The 21,594-nt window shown below is 41.1% G+C and overlaps 1 protein-coding gene across 2 annotated transcripts; it reads left to right on the top strand.

Moving 5' to 3' along the window:
• Positions 1-1,788: 1,788 nt before the first annotated feature.
• On the top strand, positions 1,789-21,014 carry SNX12 (sorting nexin 12). 2 transcript variants are annotated; one of them, XM_075538211.1, is made up of 5 exons: positions 1,789-2,080; positions 12,655-12,750; positions 13,319-13,443; positions 14,446-14,536; positions 15,338-16,626. In XM_075538211.1, the coding sequence occupies exons 1-5, from the start codon at positions 1,916-1,918 to the stop codon at positions 15,347-15,349; spliced, it is 489 nt and encodes a 162-aa protein (XP_075394326.1). In that variant the 5' UTR covers positions 1,789-1,915; the 3' UTR covers positions 15,350-16,626. The 2 variants fall into 2 exon arrangements, with proteins under 2 accessions (XP_075394326.1, XP_075394327.1); XM_075538212.1 differs by lacking the exon at positions 15,338-16,626 and adding an exon at positions 20,913-21,014 and having other exon boundaries at positions 1,790-2,080.
• The last annotated feature ends 580 nt before the right edge of the window (positions 21,015-21,594 follow it).

Here is a 21,594-nt window from a genome sequence, read left to right as displayed (position 1 = left end):
ACCTTTCTTCATTTCTTGTCTATTTGTCTTTTATGCCTTTACATGTCAGTTAAATTCAGGAAGTCTTCTATAATTTCTCCAAATATTTGTATCTTATAAATTGCTTTGAACATTCACTTATTTTGTATTTATTACAATATATTAGTCTTATATACTTGTCTCCTTTGCTAGAATGCTACCAGAAATGGTCTCAGTCAGCTTAATTTAGTTAGTGTTTAGCATGGGTCCTGGCATAAAAGTTGTTGCTTGGTAGATATTGATAAAATGGAATTAAATGTAAAATTGTAGAGACTTGTATGCTGGTGAAGGAATTTCAGGCATTCGTTTTATAGAAAATATTTTTTGAGCAGAGGAGGGCTGGTTAAAGGAAGAGGAAAAATGCCCACTTGATCTCTTAATGTGGGGCATGGGTAAGTTAATCACATAAATGTTAGTATTTACATATATATAATTTTAATCATTTTATTGGGGGCTCTTACAGGTTCTATAATCATCCATACATCCATTGTGTCAAGCACATTTGTACATATGTTGCCATCATTCTTTTCAAAACATTTTGTTCTACTTGAGCCCTTGGTATCAGGTCCTCATTTTTCTCCCTCCCCACCCCACTCTCCAACCCTCATGAACCCTTGTTAAATTATTATTATTTTCATATCTTACATTGTCCGATGTCTCCCTTCACCTATGTTTCTGTTGTTCATCACCATGTGTGGGCGGTGGTGGTGTTATATGTAGATCATTGCAATCAGTTCCCCCTTTTCCCTTCCACCTTCCCCTAGGAATATAGATATTTTTGTGTGTGCATATTCTGTCTTCATTATGTATTGAAAGTAACTTTAGAGTTGTTCCAAGAGTGGAGCAAAAACCTCACTGCCATCCAGTTAATCCTGACTCAAAGGGGCCCTCAAAGGGTTTCAGAAATTACAGAAACAGATAGCATGCCTTTTGAATCTCCATCCTTACTGTTAACAGCCGAATGCTTAACCCACAGCGCTACCTGGGCTCTTTAGAAGGTGTGAAATAAATACCTCGACTTTCTCTTTTTAATTAATCATTTTCTTGGGGGGTTCTTACAAATCTTTTTTTCCCTACAAATATCATAACAATCTATCATTCAATAGTATTAAGTACCCTTGTACACAATACCTCAATTTTCTAAGAAATAGAATAGTGTCCTAAAAGTTAGGTTTTATGTGGCAACAAGTGGAAGATGAAGATAGGCTTACACTTTTCTAAAAAGTGAGAATGAGAAACCATCTTTGTTTACTTGGAGTTGCTTGTTGCTTTCCTGGCACCATCGACTGCACACACCGAGTGCTCAGTTACTTGTGGAATGAATTGAAACTACCATCGGCACGAATGGAGACGCTGCGTTCGGGATACTTAGTACTATTGTTGGAATTCCGTCCTCTGGAGACCATCATTTTATTTTCGCAGAAAGCCTTGACTGCTTCAGGTTCTAGGGACGCGGCCGACCACGAGGACGCTAGCTTGTGGAGCAGTGCCCACTGCTGATGGATACACGGTATAAGACAGTTTCTGGAGGTGAGGAGTGGAGCCGCGATTGGCGGAGCTAGAGTCTGGCGGCTCGCAGGCTATTGGGTGGTGTGTGTAAGAAGATACAGGTTCCGGGGCAGCAACTTAAGCCTCCCGGAAGTTTGAATGAAACCTTGGCTTTTCCGGAGACTGAGCTGTCACGGTGACTATTAATTAGGGCGCGGGGCGTGAGGGCGAGGCAGCGTACGCATGCGTGCGTGCGTGCGTGCACGCGCGTGCGCAGTGTGGCTGTAGGTTGGTTGGTTATTTTGAGAGCGGGAGGGGCCGTGCGCGCTCCTGACAGTGGCCTCTGTTCCCCCTCCCCTCCCTGCACACACACCCCCTTCCCCTGGTCCCAGTCTGTTTTTCCGGGAAGATGTCGGACGCGGCGGTAGCTGACACTCGGCGTCTTAACTCGAAGCCACAGGACCTGACTGATGCTTATGGGCCGCCAAGTAACTTCCTAGAGATCGACATCTTTAATCCACAGACTGTGGGCGTGGGCCGCGCGCGCTTTACCACCTATGAGGTTCGAATGCGGGTGAGTCACGGGGTGAGCGAGACAACTGAGGAAGAAGCAGGAGCAGAGAAGGCGCTAGATGGGGTCATTTGGAGGTTAGGGACATAATAGGGTTGGGGAGTAGTCTATAGAGGATACAGCAAACTCCCAAAGGGGGCCTCTGAATGGGGGTGAAGAAGTGAAGGTTGGCTGGATAGGGTGGGGAGGATGGAGAAATACTAGAGTCAGGATTCCAAGGCGATAGGAATCATAACTGCACTGACAGAAGGAACTCAAACAAAATCCATTGCCACGGAGTAGCTTCCAAGTCAAAGGACTGAATAGAACTGCTCTACGGGGTTTTCTAAGGCGGTAAATCTTCAGGGAAGTAGAGTGTACATCGCCCCCCCCCAATTTTTTCCTGTTAGCAGGGGAATGCCTTAACCACTGTATTTCCAAGGCGCCTGACAAAAGGAAGAGGGTTGGAAAGCCAAGGTAACACCTTAGCTGGGTCCCATAACTAAACTAGGTTGTGGCAAGTCAGTGTGAAGAGTGAGGGCAGAAAGGCAAAGGTTCTAACTAAAATGATAGATGAAGAGGTAATAGTAGTTATGCATTTCGATCCTCATGGTCGGCAGTTCGAAGCCAGCAGCAGCTCCTTAGGTGAAAGACTGGGCTTTCTACTTCAGTAAACAGTTACAATCTCAGAAGCCGACAGAGGGTCGTTATGAATCAGCATTGAGTTAGCATTGTGATAGTAGAAGTATGAAGGGGAATCTTGTTGAGGTTGAGTGTTTAGAAGTATTTCATGCTTTTATGTTTCCTCAGGTACTACATGCTGTGTCTCCCGGTGAAACTTGACTTGTCTTAGGGTTGGTGGATTGTTTACTGCCTACCCTTTAGATTTGATGTAGCCAGAATGTTCGTTTGAATGTTTATTGGCTCACATTTGGGTTCTCTTTGTGTTAATGGCCAGTTTCCCTTTCTGCCTTAGATTGGCTGTTTGAATTCAGGTCCCGGCATGTACTTTCTTAATACATGACATTTCTAAACTGCCTCAGGATTGGCTTCTCTCAGAATGCAAGACTGTAGACTTAATTTTCCTGTGCTTAGTCTACAATCCAAGAGTGGAATGTGAAGACAGAGTACATGGTTTGCAGTGTGGTTCTTTTGCCCAATGGAAGTAGTTACAGATAAATAGTTTGAGCTTTCTGCTTAAACAGAATGGAAGACCTAAGAGTGTGTGTTTTTAGTTTTGAATGAGTACACTGAGTGAGAGAGGGTGAGGCCTTCTATCTGGGCTTTGCAACCTAAGTGAAAAAAAAAGAATAATCCCCAAATTCCAAGTTTGACGAAGTCTAAGTTGAAGTTAATAGTGAACAGAAAGTGAATCGTAAAATAGAGGAAAGATATGTGAAATAATCCCTGCTGTGCAGGAATAGGAATTTGGTTCCTCAAAGTATAATAAAATCAGGCAACTATTAATGGTAGAGAACTTAATTACCTGAGTGAGTTTGGCCATAATTTGTTTAGCATAAAGACCCCCTTCTGTGAGGATTAGTGATACTGTCTTGATGCCAAGAATCTTAGGCATTATGGGTGGAATCGTTCTTTACTTTTGATATTTGAATCATGACAGGACTGCTCATTGAGTGCTAACTATGTTCTAGGCACTGAATTAGCTTTTAGTTTCTAAATACTTCCAGAAACCCATTTTATAGATAGGAAACTGAGGAGGCGTGCAGTTTAAGTACCTGCCTAGGGCTGGGATTTGAGCATAAGTCTGTCTTAACTCCAAAGAACAAACACACACACCCACACACACACACATTAACTTTATATTGAGCTTTGAGTGAAAGTTTGCTTTTATATTTATTATTATTGTTATTTTTTGAAAATTAGTTTTCAGTTCAACAGTGGACTACACACATCATTTCATGACATTGATTTCAATCCCCACAATGTCACAGAGCTCATGCCACTTCCTCCCTGGGTTCCAGTTTCTATTCATCCTTCTTTTCTATCCCTTCTTGCAATCTAAACTTGTTTTCTTTTTAAAAATCATTTTATTGGGGGCTCATACAACTCGTACCACAATCCATACATACATCAATTGTATAAAGCACATTTGTACATTCGTTGCCCTCATCATTCTCAAAACATTTGCTTTCCACTTAAGCCCCTGGTATCAGCTTCTGAAAAAAAACAAAACAAAAACAGTTCCTCATTTTTCCCCCTCCCTCCCCACTCCTCCCTCCCTCATGAACCCCTGATAATTCATGAATTATTATTTTGTCATATCTTACACTGTCCGACGTCTCCTTTCACCCACTTTTCTGTTGTCCGTCCCCCAGGGAGGAGGTTATATGTAGACCCTAATAATCAGTTCCCCTTTCCACCCTACCCTCCCTCCACCCTCTCGGTATTGTCACTCTCACCATTGGTCCTGAAGGGATCATCCGCCCTAGATTCCCTGTGTTTCCATTTCCTATCTGTGCCAGTGTCCATCCTCTGATATAGCCAGATTTTTAAGGTAGAATTGGGATCATGATAGTGAGGGTGGGCTGAGGAGGAAGCATTTAGGAACTAGAGGAAAGTTGTATGTTTCATCGTTGTTACACTGTACACTGACTGGCTTGTCTCCTCCCCGAGACCTTTTGGTAAGGGGATGTCCAGTTGCCTACAGATGGGCTTTGGGTCCCCACTCCGCACCCCCCCTCATTCACAATGATGATTTTTTTGTTCTTTGATGCCAGATGCCTGATCCCTTTGACATCTCATGATCACACTGGCTGGTGTGCTTCTTCCATGTGGGCTTTGTTGCTTCTGAGCTAGGTGGCCGTTAGTTTACCTTCAAGCCTTTAAGACCCCAGATGCTATATCTTTTGATAGCCGGGCACCATCATCTTTCTTCACCACATTTGCTTATGCACCCATTTGTATTCAGCGATCATATCAGGGAGGTGAGCACACAACGATAAGGTTTTTTGTTCTTTGATGCCTGATAACTGATCCCTTTGACACCTCGTGATCACACAGGCTGGTGTGCTTCTTCCATGTTGCCTTTGTTGCTTCTGAGCTAGATGGCCGCTTGTTTACCTTCAAGTCTTTAAGTCTCTACATCAGGGGTCCCCAAACTACAGCCCGCAGGCCACATGCGGCCCGCCAGGTATTTTTGGACTGTTGTATTTTTTTACTTCAAAATAAGATATGTGCAGTGTGCATAGGAATTTGTTAATAGTTTTTTTTTAACTAGTCTGGCCCTCCAACGGGTCTGAGAGACAGTGAACTGGCCCCCTGTTTTAAAAGTTTGAGGACCCCTGTCCTAGATCCTATATCTTTTGATAGCCGGGCTCCATCAGCTTTCTTCACTGTGTGATCATGTAGAGAAGGTGATCATCATGGAATGCCAGCTCAATAGAACAAAGTTTTCCTGCATTGAGGGAGTACTTGAGTGGAGGCCCAGTGTCCTTCTGCTACCTTAATACTAAACCTATAAATATATGCACATAGATCTATTTCCCCATCTGCATATATAAATATATTTACATATGTACATGCCTTTATTATTTTATTTTTTACATGCCTTTATTTAAACCTCTATAAATGCCCTTGCCTCCTAGCTCTTTCCTCTATTTCCTTTTATCATGCTGAGCCTTCATTTGAGTTGCAGCAATTCCTCTCGGTTACATTACCCTTGATCACCCCCTACCAGGCCTCCTACACACTCTTCACCACCGATTTGGATCACTTGTTGTTCACTTGTCCCTGGGCTTGTTAACACCACTTCCTTTTTTCCCACCTCCTCCTCTTCCATGTGCCCCTAGAACTGTCGGTTCTGTTGGTTTCTCCTCCAGATTGTTCATCCAGTCTATCTTATTTAGACAGACCTGCGGAGACAATAACATGCACAAAAACAAGACAGAGCAAAACCAAGGAACAAAAGAAAACAAAAGCAACAAAATACCACTGAAAAAAACATAACACAACAACAACAAAAAGGAAAAGCTTGTAGTTAGTTCCAGGAGTGTTTGTTGGCCTTTAGGAGTGTTTTCCGGTCGAGTCTGGTGGGGTGCCAAGCCCTGGCCCCAAAGTCTATTTTTGGTATTCCCTGGGGACTTTGTTGCTCTGTTCCTCTTGCTGTTCTGTTGCACACCCTTAGTGTTTTGCCTCTGTATGGTGGGATCAGATCAGGCGGAATTCCTACACTGCCTCTCCAGTGTTGTTCCCTGTAGGGCTAAGGGTCAGTGAGGGATGTTGTGTCTCACAGTGGGGCGGGCCATATGGTTTTCTCTGTGGATTGGCTGCTCTGAACGGGAATATCATTCTCAAGGCTTGGTGGGGCAGGATGTGCTTCACTCTCTCTTCCTTCCACTTCATTTGCTCCCGTGTGCTCTGATCAGACATGTCCCTCTCCCTGGGCTGCAGCTTCAGTGCTGTTCTCTGAAAGAAATTCTTCTGGGGGGAGGGGCAGGAGTCCATGTAGTTGGGATTGGGGCCGGCCCCTCAGACCTCTCCACTGGTTTCCTACTCCATGATGCTGCCATGTTGCATTCACATCTTGGAGCACCGGGTTGAAGTCTGCTCCCTCTTTCCCTGTGGAGATATAAACAATAACCTCCCCGTGGGTGGGTTAGTGCCCTGTACCCCCACTAACCATTTCTTTTTTATTTCCTTTTTCCCGCTCCTTTTTAGTTGGCTACCATATGTATCCCTGGATTTGGTCTGGCACATGCTATACTACGTGGACCTCGCCCCAGGAATGTTTGTATACAGTAGCTTTTCCCCTATGCCCCTTTTGCATTTTTTTAAGCTTACTTACCTCAGCGGACTCATGTTGTACTTGTCCTTTTGTGCTTGGCTTACTCCACTTAGCATGTTTTCTTCCAGTTCTTCTCATGTGGCGATGTGCTTTATAAGTTCATCACTGCTTCTAAGCGATGTGTAGTACTCCATTGTATGTATGTACCACAGTTTTTTAATCCACTCGTCAGTTGATGGAAATTTGGGTTGTTTCCAACTCCTTGCAATTGTGAACTGTGCTGCGATGAACATTGGAGCACAGATGTCTGGGTGTGGTTTGTTTCTTGCCTCTTCTGGGTATATGCCCAGTAAGGGGATTGCTGGGTCATATGGTAGCTCCATTTCCATCTGTTTTAGATATGGCCAGAACGATTTCCATAGTGGCTGTACATACGTACAGGTTCACCAGCAGTGGATGAGAGTTCCTGTCTCTCCACAGCCCCTCCAACACTTGTTGCTTTATGATTTTTTGAATTGGGCTATCTTTGCTGGTGTTAGGTGATACCTCATTGTTGTTTTAATTTGCATTTCTCTTATTGCCAATGATCGGGAACATTTTCTCATATATTTGTTGGCCATTCAGATTTCTGCCCCTGTGAAACTTTTGTTCAGGTCCTTTGCCCACCTCCTCAGTGGGAAATTCTTTTTTCTTTTGGAAGCTAGCAGAGTATTGTAGATTTTAGTAATAAGGCCTTTGTCTGATATGTCACTGCTACAGATGTTTTCCTAGTTCGTGTACACTCTTAATACTTTCTTGATGAATTCTTTCAATGTACACAGGAGTTTTATCTTCAGTATATCCCAATTGTCAATTTGTGCCTCCTCCGTGTTTATGTCTTTCCCTATTTCTGATAGCCTGTGTATTCCCTGAGCCAAAGTTCTCAAGTTAGTCCCAATTCCCTCATTGATGGCCCTAATAGTTGGGGGTTTTACTTCAAGGACTCTGATCCTCCTTGAGTTATTCTTGTGTGTGGAGCAAAATAATGGTCTTGCTTCATTTTTCTGCAGGTAGATAACCATTTTTTTCCCAGAACCACTTGTTGAAGAGGGCATCTGCTTCCCACTGGATATTTTGGGGGCCCTTGTCAAAGATCAATTGTCTTTATGCTGATGATTTTATTTCTGGGTTTTTAGTTCTTTTCCATTGGTCTGAATATCTGTCATTATATCCATACGATGTGGTTTTGACCACTGTGGCTGTATAATATGTGTTGAAGTTAGATAAAGCAAGGCCTCCCACTGTGTTCTCCTTCTCTGCTGATTCTGAGCTGCTTCCCTCTCCATATGTTCTTAATCATTTTTAGATTTCTTTGAAGAAAGATGAGGGTAATTGTCTCGAGATTGCATTAATCTTTTGTAGTGCCTTGGGCAGAACTGACCTCTTTACTATATTGAGTCTTCCATTCCAGGAGCATGGGATATTTTTGCATTTGTTGAGGTCACTCTTGGTTTCTTGTAATAGTGCTCTGTAGATTTTCTCATATAATTCTTTTGTTCTTTTAGTCAGGTATATCTCTAGATATTTCAATTTGTGCTTGAGTATTGTGAAGGGTACCACCTTTTTGAGCTCCTCTTCTGTGGTCTTATCCGATATGTATAGCAGCCTGATGGACTTCTGCTTGTTGATTTCGTATCCTGCCGCTCTGCCAAGCTCCACTATTGCTTCCAGTACTCCCCTTGTGGAGCTTTTGAGATTTTCAATATATGGAATCATATCATCTGCAAATAACGATAGTTTCACCACTTCCTTCCCCAGACGAATACCTTTGATGTCTTTTCTTTGCCTTATGCTGTTAGGTAAAACCTCCAGCACAGTGTTAAATAAGAGTGGGGACAAGGGCCATCCTTGTCTGGTCCCCTTTTTCAGTGGGATTGTGTTAGTCTTTCCTCCATTGACTATGACTTTGGCTGTTGGTTTTTCATATATAGCTTGTATTGTCTTGAGGAACTTTCCTTCCATTCCTCTCTTCTCAATTTGCAATCTAAACTTTATCTCTCGGCAAGTGCAGCTCTTTTACTCTCATATAGCTGATTGCTGTAAGGAATACATAACTCCATGGTGTTATTCTTAATTTTATAAACCAAACATTTGGTTGAAAGTTGTGCCATGGGCATGAGGTCAGTTCCAGGCTTCAAGCGTGACTCAGGGGCATAGTCTTGGGGGTTCCATTAGTCTCCCTCACATCAGGAAGTTTGGACAAAGATCTTACTCTGTCCACTCCACTTTAGTCTCTTTGGCAAGGCTTAGTTGCAAAACTTCAGTTTGCAAACATTTTCTCATTAAGTTTCTCATTAGTCCTTCTCAATTTTTAAATTGTGTAGTGATGATAGAGTTGATTGTAGTTCTTAGTTCTATGGACTTCAGTTAATTGCATGGCTTATGCTAATATGTTTGTGTAAACCTGTTTTTAAGAAAATTCACAAAATCATTTAGTTTTAAATTGCTATCTTAAGTGGTTGATTTTAGTATGCATTATAGGGAGATGAAACTTAGAAGGGGCATTGGGATTTAAGCATTGTATATAGTAGAAGTAGATGACACTGGCTTTTTATCTTCTTCCTTGTTTTTTTTCCAACCTATTTTCTTTCATTTTCAGGAAGGAATCTTTTTAACCCCCAAAATGGGCAATTTGAGTGGCGTTATTGTCATTTTACATGATATGTATTGCATTTTTCAAGTGCCATTGCTCTATGTACTCCAACTTTGCTTCTTTCCTTTACTTTATGTTGATCATAGCCAAGGGTATCTCAAGGGTATCTTGGACTATACAGACCTGCTTTTGTCATAGAGTTTGTAGGATGGAGCTGGGTGACTATCTTAATATGTAGTAGCTCTTTCTTATATGGTTAGGCGCTGAGATGAAAGACCATGATTACATTTTTGTGTGTCAAAGGATGAAGTCCTCAAAATGGTAGTGGGTGGCTCTGCCTGTGTGCTGGAAGAATCAACTCAGTATACACTTTTTCCTACTCATCTTTTTTTTTTCCTTTTCTTTGGCCCATTTGTTGGATTCTATGAAAGTTTACTAGTTAAGTTTCTATTGTTTGGGGTTTCTATACTTAGAATCAAAGGTTTTCTTTCTTTTTTTCATGTAGTATTCTTAGAATATTCTAAATACTGGTTTGTTTTGAATAGTTAATACATGCACATAATGTAAAATTGCAAAGTTACGAAAAGGTATACTTCATAAACTAAGCTTCCCTCTTTCTTTTAGCTTTCATTTTTCAAAAAACCTGCTGTTTCCAGTTCCTTATTTATTTTAAAGTATGGCTTAAGTAATAAGATGTTACTTTACATGTATCTCATCCCACTTTAATCTATTGACATTACTTGGGTCTCTATGGTCCTGGCTAGAGATGTAGCTAATGTAAGTTTATCAGGTATTTGACTTTTAATGAACTAGAACCGGTCCTGAAAAGACAGTTTCCAGACTTGAGGACTCCAAAACATGATACAGTGAGAGCAGCAAGAAGTTCCAACAGGGCTCCAAGGTGTTCCTTTCCTACTGTGAAAAAAAGAGAAACTAGCTCCTTTTATTTGTGTTCACATGTCTGAATTGGCTGGTGGGAAATATGGTTAGTATTAGTACAGTTGTCTGGCAATTTCTGTTTAACACCTATAGACATGAGTGAAGATCAGGGCCTTTTGCTTGTCATGGGGTTGATGTTGCTACTAGAGCCTTGGTAAGCTTCTTGGTGATTAAGATGTGGGAATAAGCTGATTTATGTCAGAGAAAAAGTTGTGGTAAGCTTATGTAATGGTTGTTTCTGCTGCACTTTATAGATAGGAGAACATATGAAGAGGCTTCAGAACGTCTTTTGGAAAAAGGAATTGAGAGCTAATGGGATTTCCCATAAAATTTTTTTAGCCCCCTTGTACATAGGACTTTTATTAGTCAACTGAAAATTTGATGACTAACTTGTGGCATGTATGATGCATAAAATGCAGTGTGTCATGTAGTACTAAATTATAAGTGTCATAGGAGTTCAGAGGAGCCTGAACTCAATAAATTCAGTTAATGTCAGGGAAGAGTATTTGGATGACATGTGACTTAAGCTGGGACTTGTAGACTGGAGAGGATTTGAATAAGGAAAGTACAGGAGTGTATTGTAATAAAAGGCGATGGAGGGGGTACATATTTGACCTCCTCTGGTTTGTATGTTGCCTTGAGGAAGGGGCCTGACAAGTTCATCCTTCTTTACCTATTCTGATACCAACCATTCTTCCCACATCACTGGACATCTATGCTGGGTTTGATAATTCCTTGTAATGACCACACCACATTTACAGACAATACTTACAGTTAAGGAAGTTTATTAAGGAAGTTAATAGGTTACCACAAGTCTAAGATTCACAAACAGTAAAGGATATAGTCATTGGTCTCCTCAGCCAGCAGCCAACTATCTCTCTGGTTCTTAGTCTCTCAATTATGTGGTCCCTTGGCCTTTGCCTCCGTGGGCCAGGAAGCCAGCCTGACGGTCACTTTGTCCCAAAATTCCAAGTCTTGGGACAGATAAGGAAAAGGTTCCCCATAGTTTCAGCACTGTTGCTCTGAGTCTTCATGCCATGGTCAGTGAAGCCTCCGCCACTTCCTAGGTCCTTGGGGTTTCACTCTTCCCTGCTGCCGCTTCAAAGATGGCTCATTCTTTTAGTCAGGGTGGTGGTGGTGGGTAGGAGGTAGAATTAGCCAATGCTGTCTCTTAGTGTTACACATACCCTGTGTTTGCATAGCCCCACTCAATCCTTTTGTGGAAGTTACAGAGACTTGGATTAGAAGAGCCATATTAAGAAATTCATTCCACCACAGGTATATACCTTAGAGGTGCTTATCTCATATTCTTTCAGGGAACTTAAATTTTTAATTGAAACAATACATACACATAAATATAAAATTGAATAATATAATGAAAAAATGTGACCCTCTCACTCATTCCAGTCATCTAGTCTTACTCTCCAAAGCCAATCACTTACCTATATCCTTTCATAAATATAATATGTACACAAATATATAAATACCTTTTGGGCATAAATAGTATCAGGCTAAGATATTTTTTCTATAACTTGATTTTACCACTTAATGTCCTTTAATATTAGAACATGTAAGTCTTTTGTATACTTTTTATACTTGTAGTTTTCTATTGTGTAGATGTTTTATAATTGCTCATTCCTTATTGATGACATTTTTTATTATAAAGCATAAAGTGAAGATCCTTATGCACACATTTTTTATGTACAGTTGTAAATTTGTTGGATAAATTCCAAACAGCAAAGGACTTCTATTCAACATCGGTAACAACACTTAGTATGATAAAGGGGGGTATTTACCTTGTGGTATTTTGAAGGAGCTATAAGCAGGGCTCCTCAAACTACGGCCGTGGGCCACATGCGGCCCACCGGGGACATTTATCCGGCCCACCAGATGTTTTTGCCCCATTTTTTTTTACTTCAAAATAAGATAGGTGCAGTGTGCACAGGAACTTGTTCATAGTTTTTTTTTTAAGCTATAGTCTGGCCCTCCAATGGGTCTGAGGGACAGTGGACTGGCCCCCTGTTTAAAATGTTTGAGGACCCCTGAACTATAGGAATAAAGATGGGACTTTCTACTCCTATAAAGAGTTACAGCTTTGGAAAGCCTGTTCTACTCTGGCCTGTAGGGTTGCTATGAGTCGACATCAACTCGGTGAGTTTTTTTTTAATAGGAATATGGCCCATAGGAACTACTTTGTTAAAGCCTATCCAAGTGGTTCCAACAGGTAACCATCATAGGGGTGAGTATTACCAGCTCTCTTCTCTCATTCTTTCTTCCCTGTAGACAAACCTACCCATCTTCAAGCTGAAAGAGTCCTGTGTGCGGCGGCGCTACAGTGATTTTGAATGGCTAAAAAATGAGCTGGAACGAGACAGTAAGGTATGGCTCACTGTGTGGCACCCTCGGGTAGCAGCAGGAGGAAATCTATGTGGGCGAAGGGGGCATATGATCAAAGTCTCTAATATGCCGAAGGAAATAAATAGGGTGAGCCTTCTTTTAGTAACCAAGTCCCAACATGTTGAATGAGTGGAGGAGAAGTGTACCTTTTGGAGCTTGAAAGTGGTAAGTTAAGGGCAATTAAAAAAATATTACTTAGTGGCTAGTAAAGTCATACAATATAACTCCTATAGATGCTACGCATTTAAAGTATAATGTCCGAAAAAACACATCATAGTTCTTATATAGTGTATTGGTAAGAAAGCAAGGAATATTTGGAGTTTATTTCTTTTGAGGTGATGTGATTGAGCCACTACATGGTTTGTGGGTAAACCCACAAAAAAAGAGTTGCTGTAGTTATTAACCTGAGCCACCCTGGCTGGTCTTCTTAGAAATTGCCGGCTGTGGGACAGTGTGGCCCTATACCTAATAGGAAATGAAGTGTATGGTGCTTTACCATCTCATTCTCTTTTTGTCCTGCTCTGTGGCTGTTACTTTGTGTAACTTGTAGATTGTAGTACCACCACTGCCTGGGAAAGCCTTGAAACGGCAGCTTCCTTTCCGAGGAGACGAAGGGATCTTTGAGGAGTCCTTCATTGAAGAAAGGAGGCAGGGCCTTGAACAGTTTATTAACAAGTAAGCTAAGTTCCCGGGGCACTTCCTGCTACTTTTGTCATCCTGGTTTTTCTATGAATTTTGTGTATCCTGTCTTATAATGGGTTATATGATGTGGTGATGATTGTATGGGCTGTCTGCACTATAAAACTCCATTCCTTTGAACTGGAAACACAGGGAATCCAGGACAGATGATCCCTTGAGGACCAGTGGTGAGAGTGACAATACCCAGAGGGTGGAGGGAAGGTGGGATAGAAAGGGGGAATCGGTCACAAGGACCTACATATAATCCCCTCCCTTGGGGATGGACAACAGAAAAGTGGGTGAAGGGAGACATTGGACAGTGTAAGACATGACAAAATAGTAATAATTTGTAAATTATCAAGCGTTCGTGTGAGAGGGGGTGTGGTCAGGGAGGGGGAAAATGAGGAGCTGATACCAAGGGCTCAAGCAGAAAGCAGATGTTTTGAGAATGATGATGACAACAAATGTACAAATGTGCTTGACACAATGGATGCATGGATGGATTGTGATGAGTTGTACGAGCCCCCAATAAAATTATTTTTTAAAGGAAATAAAATACGTTATGTAGACAAAAAAACGAACTCCACTCCTTTGAGAGGAACTCTGATCTTGCACCTTAGCACCTTATCCCTTTATGCCAGCGGCTCTCAACCTGTGTGTCCCAACCCCTTTCAGGGGTTGAATGACCCTTTCACAGGGGGTTGCCCGATTTATAACAGTAGCTAAATGACAGTGATGAAGTAGCAACGACAATAATGTTATGGTGGGGGGGGGTCACCACCACATGAGCAACCGTATGAAAGGGTTGCAGCATTAGGAAGGTTGAGAATCATTGCTCCATGCCCTTTGTCCTGTACAACATTAGTGTTGAGTTGTCCTGTTGCTATCCTTCACTGGTTGAACCTCAGGATTGACCTTGCCCTTCCTCCCCATCTTCAGCTCCACATATCTGCTAATCTCATCTCAAATACTAATGATATCCATCTTGGTTTTTTATAGAATTGCTGGGCACCCACTGGCTCAGAATGAACGCTGCCTACACATGTTCCTGCAGGAGGAGGCAATCGACAGGAATTATGTCCCTGGGAAGGTGCGCCAGTAGGAGCCCCTCTCACCACTTGGCCTCTATCTTCCTGCTGAAATGACATTGGTTTTTACACTAATCTTCTCTCTCTCTCTCTCTTTGATCTGAAGTTGACTGTCCATCCTCTGGCCTGCTAGACTATCTATCATTGTGCTCCTTGGTACCTGATTACACCATGGGCACTCTGCTGGGATCTGCTTCTTTGCGGAGGGGTGGGAAACCACAGGCAGATGCCCTTTGCTTGAGGTTGGGTGGGGTGGGGAGGATTGGGATGGAAGGCAGTTTCTTAGAAGGTTAACATTGCTATTGGGAGGCGGGAGGGTTGTGCTGGTGAGGCACTTGTGTACACTCTGATGCTGCAAGTCCATTAAAGTTTTCTGACTCTTATGTTTAACTAAGAACATTGAGCAGAGGAAAATCTGTGCTTTTCCTACCTGCATGTACCTTTTCCTTTTTGGGAAAGTGGCAGAAACTTAAATGCTCTCCTTATTTTCTCTAGATCCATCTCCAGATTTCCTTTTTCCAGAATATTAACATCGGCTATTTTATGTTCCTTATTTTTTGTTTCTATTTCCAGTTAGAAATAATCCCTCAAAAGAAACTCCAAATCTTTTGCTGTTGAGTAGATTGCGACTCATAGCAACCCGACAGGACACAGTAGAACGGCCCCTGTGGGTTTTCAAGGCTGTACTGTTTTTTTTGATGTCCTTGTTGTATATAGTAGCTATCACATTTGCCGATTCAAATCCTCGGTTTCCTTAACAGCTTCTTTTGTTGCTCTCTCCTCCTTATTGCGTTTCATGACAGGAATCCCCCTAGAAGCCAAGTGTTCTGTTTTGTGGAGCAAGTCTTGTGGGATTTCTGGACTCATCATGACTACTTCAGGGTCAGAAGAAAGCCATTAGATAGTAGAGGAGCTAGCACCTCTCCCTTTGTAGTCCTCCACTCTGACTGCTTATTGCTCACCAACAGGAGAATCAGCAGATCTCTCATCCCCAACCTTTGCTGCTTTATGGAATAGCTTTGAAGGTTTGGTGGCTTGAGGGGCAGCAGTAACTTACCACTGCCAGGTAACTTCCTGTAGGTAGTTCCCAGTGGCAGAGAAGGGCAGCCTTCCACTCTCCTTCCTGCTTCCCCATCCCATTTAATGCTGTCACAGGGCAGAAGCACATGAACAAATCACAGTGTCTGACTTCTCCTAAGCACATTAAGATGCTAAGTGAAGCTCAGGGCCAAGAGTTGGCACTCTCTTCCCCAACCTGCACTTACTTCCTATGGAGCTCTGTAGCATTCTCCCAAAAAGGTAAGCTAGGGACTGCAGCTGAGTACGGATTTCCTAAATCTTAGGGTCTGAAACAACTTTTTGAAGCTGGAAACTTTCTTGGGCTTCTGTTTAGGAAGTAGTGGGTTTCTTTTCTGGGACCTGATATCATCCCAAATTGTGAGATTTGGAACAAGTTAATTCTGGTATGAGGTCAAAGGTATGAGCGCTTTGCTTAGACTCCTTGTCACGAAAGGATCGGAGTCTTGTATACAGTCATCCTTAGATATCTGTGGGGAGTGGTTCTAGGGCCCCCCACCCTCAGATGTCAAAATCTGTGGATACTGAGTCCCTTATATAAAATGTTGTACTGTTTACATATAACCAATGACTATCCCTCCATATACTATAAATCACAGCAAGATTACTATAATAATTAATACAATGTAAATGCTATGTAAATAGCAGTTTATGCTTCCCTCCTAGCCTTTGAGGGAGTGCTTTGACTACTTCATTGCTTACCCTTCCCCCAAATATGATCTGCGTCGATGGACCCTGCAGATGCGGAGGGCCAACTATGCAAGGCCTTGGGGAAAAATGATGATTCTGCTATGACCCTGATCAGAAGTATTAGTATTGAATTTCAGCATGGGTTTTGGAGCCCACTTAGATGTTGAAATTGCTGAGACAGTTCAGCCTTCCAACTGCTGATCCTGTGTGGGGGCTGAGCAGCCCTGAGAGAAGCTCTGCTCCCTTTCCCACCTTGCTCCTCTTGGTGTTGTTGCTGCCTTTTTGGTTTGTATCCTCTGTTACAGATTTTTAAAAAAAAAAACAATTCCTTCTTTCATTGTGCATAAGTGCTGAACATCTGAGACCCCATTTCTGCTGTGTATATATCCTGACTCGGGGCTTTTTCCTCCCCAGCAAACTGTTCATTCTTTTGTCAGACAATGTCATATTTAACTTTTGTTCATATTAAACCACTGTGAAGCAAACCTGTTTCCCTGCTTCAGTTGTAAATTCAGTATTTTCTAGTGTTCAGGATTTGCTGGATATTGTGAAGAAATTACACAACATGACCACTGTCTTGAGATGAAAAATAAGTTTTGCATTTAAATATCAAAAACGTGAGCATTCTAGCTACCTGTAGCAATATTTATCTATCTTTCTAGCAACTGACATTATCATAGAGACTAATACATCTGCTTACAGGAAGTAGCAGTAAACTCAATACTCAATTAATCCAGATTTAGATCAGATTTATCAGACTTGTTTGTGATTTTGAGGGTTTTTGCTAATTTGGGAAGACTGTATTTATAGTATAAATAGGTATTATGTATATATACATTCTGACTCATTCACTCAACTACAGTGAGTTAAATATGTATTGTGTATATACACATTCTGACTCATTCACTCAATTGCAATGAGTCTTTTTGAGTGTATATACATATGTGTATACCTACATATGCTTATATCTCCCCTCCACACAGCAACACAAACAAAAACGTTCAGAATATTTTATTTCAGAGGCTTTAACTTAATTGAGGTTTTCTTTTCTTCTTTTGACTCAATAAGATTTGAAGCAGGCAGAACGATGGGTGAAATCTCAGAACTTTTGACGGCTAAGTATTTTCACCTGAGCAATAGGTTCTGAAATAGCAACCTACACATGTGGATTTGGGGGAAGGTTTGGAATGAAGGAAGGTAGGAATCTTGTCATTTAGGAAGTCAAAGCTAGTTGTAATCATGTAGATAAACATGGAAAGAAAATATACAAAGTGATATGATCAAGAGATTAGGAAATTAAAGTGTCTTAGCAGTGATATTTAGGTTTAAGTGGAAGAGTGAGGGTTGAATGAAAGAAATTAAAAAGTTTAGGAATGAGATAACAAGATATCTGAGAGGATAAGGCAAGAATAGTTATTTCTGTGAGATAAGAGAAAGGAATAAAGAAAAGGAAGCATGAAGGGATGCAAAATAATGGTCCATCTTTCAAAAGTTCAAGAATGAACACGCGATTGACTAGGAAAAGCAGTTGTAAAATAAAGGTAATAAAATGTTGGACAGATGGCATTTAAGTAGCAAGTGCAGGAAGTCCCTGGAGTATGAAGAAATCCATTTCTAACTGTCTTTAGGGATTTGTAGGTAAGTGGGAGCAGATGCAGATGGGCCGTTTGTACATGAAAGTAGCCCTGTTGATGTAGTGGATTTAGTGTTGGGCTGCTAGTCACAAAGATGGTGGTTGAAACCCACCAACTTCTCCATGGGAGAACAACGAGACAGTGCTCCCGTCAGCATCGACAGCCTTGGAAACCTTTACAACTGGAAGCCTTGTTACTGACCTTTGGTATAATATTGTGTAATATTGCATAACCTGCGTGCCGAGCCCTATGCTCAGAGCTGGGCTAGGGGGTGGGTGGTGGTACAAGTAAAATATGATTATATTACCTTTAGAGATTTAGGCACATCTAGTCCGCTAGGTAAAAATCCATCTTTTTAGAGTCAATTTGGCCATTTTATTTATCTATTTATTTATTTATGTATTTAACATTTTATTAGGGGCTCATACAACTCTCATTACAATCCATACATATACATACATCAATTGTATAAAGCACATCCGCACATCCCTTGCAAATTGGCCATTTTAATACAGTAACTGGATTCTGGAAAACCTTTTAGTCAACACTGAAGAGAAGCAGACTTTTATAAGGAATTCAAGTGTACAGATGTATCTAAGTGTTTGCTTCTAATGAATTCCCTTTACCAATAGTATAAGGAACCATGGTGGTGCAGTGGTTAAGCACTTGGCTGATAACCTAATAATTGGCAGTTGAAACCCATCCAGTGGCTCCTGGGGCGAAAGACCTTGTGAACTACTCCCATAAAGATTATAGCCTAGAAAACCTTATGAAGCACTTTCACTCTGTCATAAGGGGTTGCTGTGAGTTGAAGTTGGCTGGACAGCACCTAACAACACGACCACCAATAGCAAGAAAGGGTTCAGTCTTACACTGGGGCCAGGAGAAGAGAGGCTGGCAAAAAATTTTGAACATGGTATGTAGGTTCAAAAGGAATCTAAATCTTTACATTCCAAAGATGCTTTACCTCTCTTTCTACCTACTCTTGGAAACGTGAATTGAACTAGTAAAGGTAGAAGAGCAGTTGCCATTCAGGCTACTCTGCAGTTTGCTTGACATGATATCCCAGGTGAGCCGTGTCTGTGTTCGATCATATGCTGTAGTAGTTTAAGTGAAACTACATTGTGCTGTGTAAATGCAGACCAGTTGCTCACCAAAAAGGATATTCCTTCATGTACTTGAAGACTGTTGAGTCATTCTTGGTCTTCCCAGATACAGTAACAGTGCTGTTTTTTCCTCACTTGGCTCATTTTTAACCCTTTTATATTTACTGTTCTGAAATGTCTCCAGATAGTATATCTAAAAGTAGATAGCACTGACGTTGTCAATCCATATGTGCATTGAAGTATTGTGACTAATTTAGCTTGAGGTTCTCTCTTACTCCCTTCCCTACCTCCCACAATCCCCCATTCTTCTTAATCCTGTCCCCCTTTGGTTTTACAAAAAAACAATTGTTCCCTATTTTAATTTCATTTCTCTCTTGCCCTCTTTCCTCCTTACCCCTTTCTCCTCCTCAAAATTTCTTTTAAACATAGAAAACTCATTCCTTACAAAGTAGATAAACTAGAGGTAATTATCAACATCACAGAAAGGATTACTGTATATACTCGAGTATAAGCCAACCCGAATATCAGCCGAGGCACCTAATTTTACCACAAAAAATTCATTAAAAATATGCTGGAAAAACTCGGCTTATACTCGAGTATATACAGTATATAAATCTTGGAAGGCTTTCTTATATAGGTATATACTGTGGGGATTTTAAGGGTTTGTATATAAGGTATCAACTATTTGATATAGAAGTGAAAGTAAAAAGTTAAAAGACACTGCCAATTAAAGATTAATCAGAGATGAGCATAAAACTGTAGTTCTTAAGTAAAATACAGTTAAATTTACCAAATTTTACTTATGCATTACCTTGAATAAGATGTTATACCAATATGTTTTTTGTGCAAATATCATTACCTTTTGATCATCTGTTGTCAGGGGAAGCCAGCCCCTAACACATCATTACGGGTCTGGTAGGCGCAATTGTACAGCGACAATAAGTAAAGATTATAGTAAAGAAAGAGAGCATGAGAGATAGAAGAGAAATATTGAAATAAATGGAGTCAGACACATTTCATGGTAGCATGCTCACCGTAGCCCCACTTGGTGGTCCAAGTGGAGGGGGAGAGAGATTTTAATGCTAACCCTTGCATGTCTCCGGGGACATGCAAGCCCCCTAATTACAGGTGAGGACATACATCACAGGAAGGGGTTGTGCTATAGGTAGTACAGTAATGGAATGGGGTGATCTAGGGGTATCCACATCTTAGGAAGAGGAGGGTTTGGGGGTATACATGGGGAAAGATGGGCGGATCCTAGATACAGCATGGCAGCCTAACTGGATGTCACAGAGCTGGTTTGGCCTGTTCCCTGGCTCAACTGATAGAGACCATCATCAGTGGGATGTGAACTCCACCTACAGGAAGCAAGCTAATGGTTGCAGGCCCCCACCCCTGTGGTGTGGGGAGACAGCAGTCTGGCAGGGACTGCCTTCAGGGAAGATGCCTGTGAGCATCTGACCCCCCCCACACACACACAATCTGTGCTAATGGAAGGATATGCATTTTTACTTAGGGGTTTTTGTTTTAAGATTTAAGTATAGGTGAATCTACTGTTAACAGGACTTTAAAATATTTCATATGTCATCAAGCTGAAGACTCGGGAATATTTGAAAAGAAGTAGGAGTACTAGGTCTAGACTAGAAACCTGAGTTACGACTATAGGGCCTTGAGCAAATTGCTTCATCCTTCTGGGCCTGTATCCTTAAATATAAAATGAGAGGATTTATATTGAAGTTTTAAAATCTCTAATATTTTATGTTTTCCCACCCTCGGCAAGAAGTTAAATATATCATAAAGGTGATACCATGAAAAAAGGTGAAGCACATTTTCCCCTGAATATTTAATAGATTAATCATTTTCTCTTCCAGAAATGAATGACTCTTCAATTGTCGCAGCTAAATTTTGTTGGCCTCCACCTTGTTACATCAAGTTATGAGTCTCCCATTAAAGCTTTATATTGGTTTGGTTTACAGTTCTCCTAGGTTTTCTAGCATTTTTAAATGAAATAATCATTCTATACTTGTGTGGAGTTGTTTTTATTTAAACTATTTAATGATAACTTTTCTGAGTGTTCTGATTATAAAAATGCCTATTCTGTTCAAATGTCTTATTGTGGTAAAAATTCAAAAGTACTATCAGTTGACAAAATTAAAACAAAACATCAATGTGTAAAATAAAAAGTGAAAAAAATCTATTTCTTCTCTCTACTCCCACCCTCCAATAATTTGTTGCATTTCCCACCACACCCTTTCTTTCTGCAAATATCTAAACCCATTGCCATTCAGTCAATATCAATTCATGGCATCCCTATATAGGGTCTCAGAGACTGCAGATTTTTCCAGGCGCAGATAACCTCACCTTTTTCCCAAGTAGCAGCAGCTTCTCTCTTAGCCACCTGTGGTTAGCAGTTCAGTGCTTACCTAGTAATACGCCTACCATATTTGTGGAGTGCCTTACAAATATATATCTACATTCACATGCATACATGTACTTTCAAAATCAAAATTGAATATTATATGTACTATTCTGCAGTATAAGGTGCCCTGATGA

Source organism: Tenrec ecaudatus, chromosome X (assembly GCF_050624435.1).
Source record: "Tenrec ecaudatus isolate mTenEca1 chromosome X, mTenEca1.hap1, whole genome shotgun sequence".
NCBI lineage: Eukaryota > Metazoa > Chordata > Mammalia > Afrosoricida > Tenrecidae > Tenrec > Tenrec ecaudatus.
Note: the sequence above shows the minus strand (reverse complement) of the source record. Positions and strands in the feature narration are given on the sequence as shown.

What these genes read in the sequence shown, in the direction of transcription:
- SNX12 (XM_075538211.1), top strand. Translation starts at nt 1,916, where the DNA reads ATGTCGGACGCGGCGGTAGCTGACACTCGGCGTCTTAACTCGAAGCCA. An exon ending in AGCTGGAACGAGACAGTAAG is followed by an intron (nt 12,751 to 13,318) that starts GTATGGCTCACT and finishes TGTAACTTGTAG; the next exon opens with ATTGTAGTACCACCACTGCC. An exon ending in CTTGAACAGTTTATTAACAA is followed by an intron (nt 13,444 to 14,445) that starts GTAAGCTAAGTT and finishes GGTTTTTTATAG; the next exon opens with AATTGCTGGGCACCCACTGG.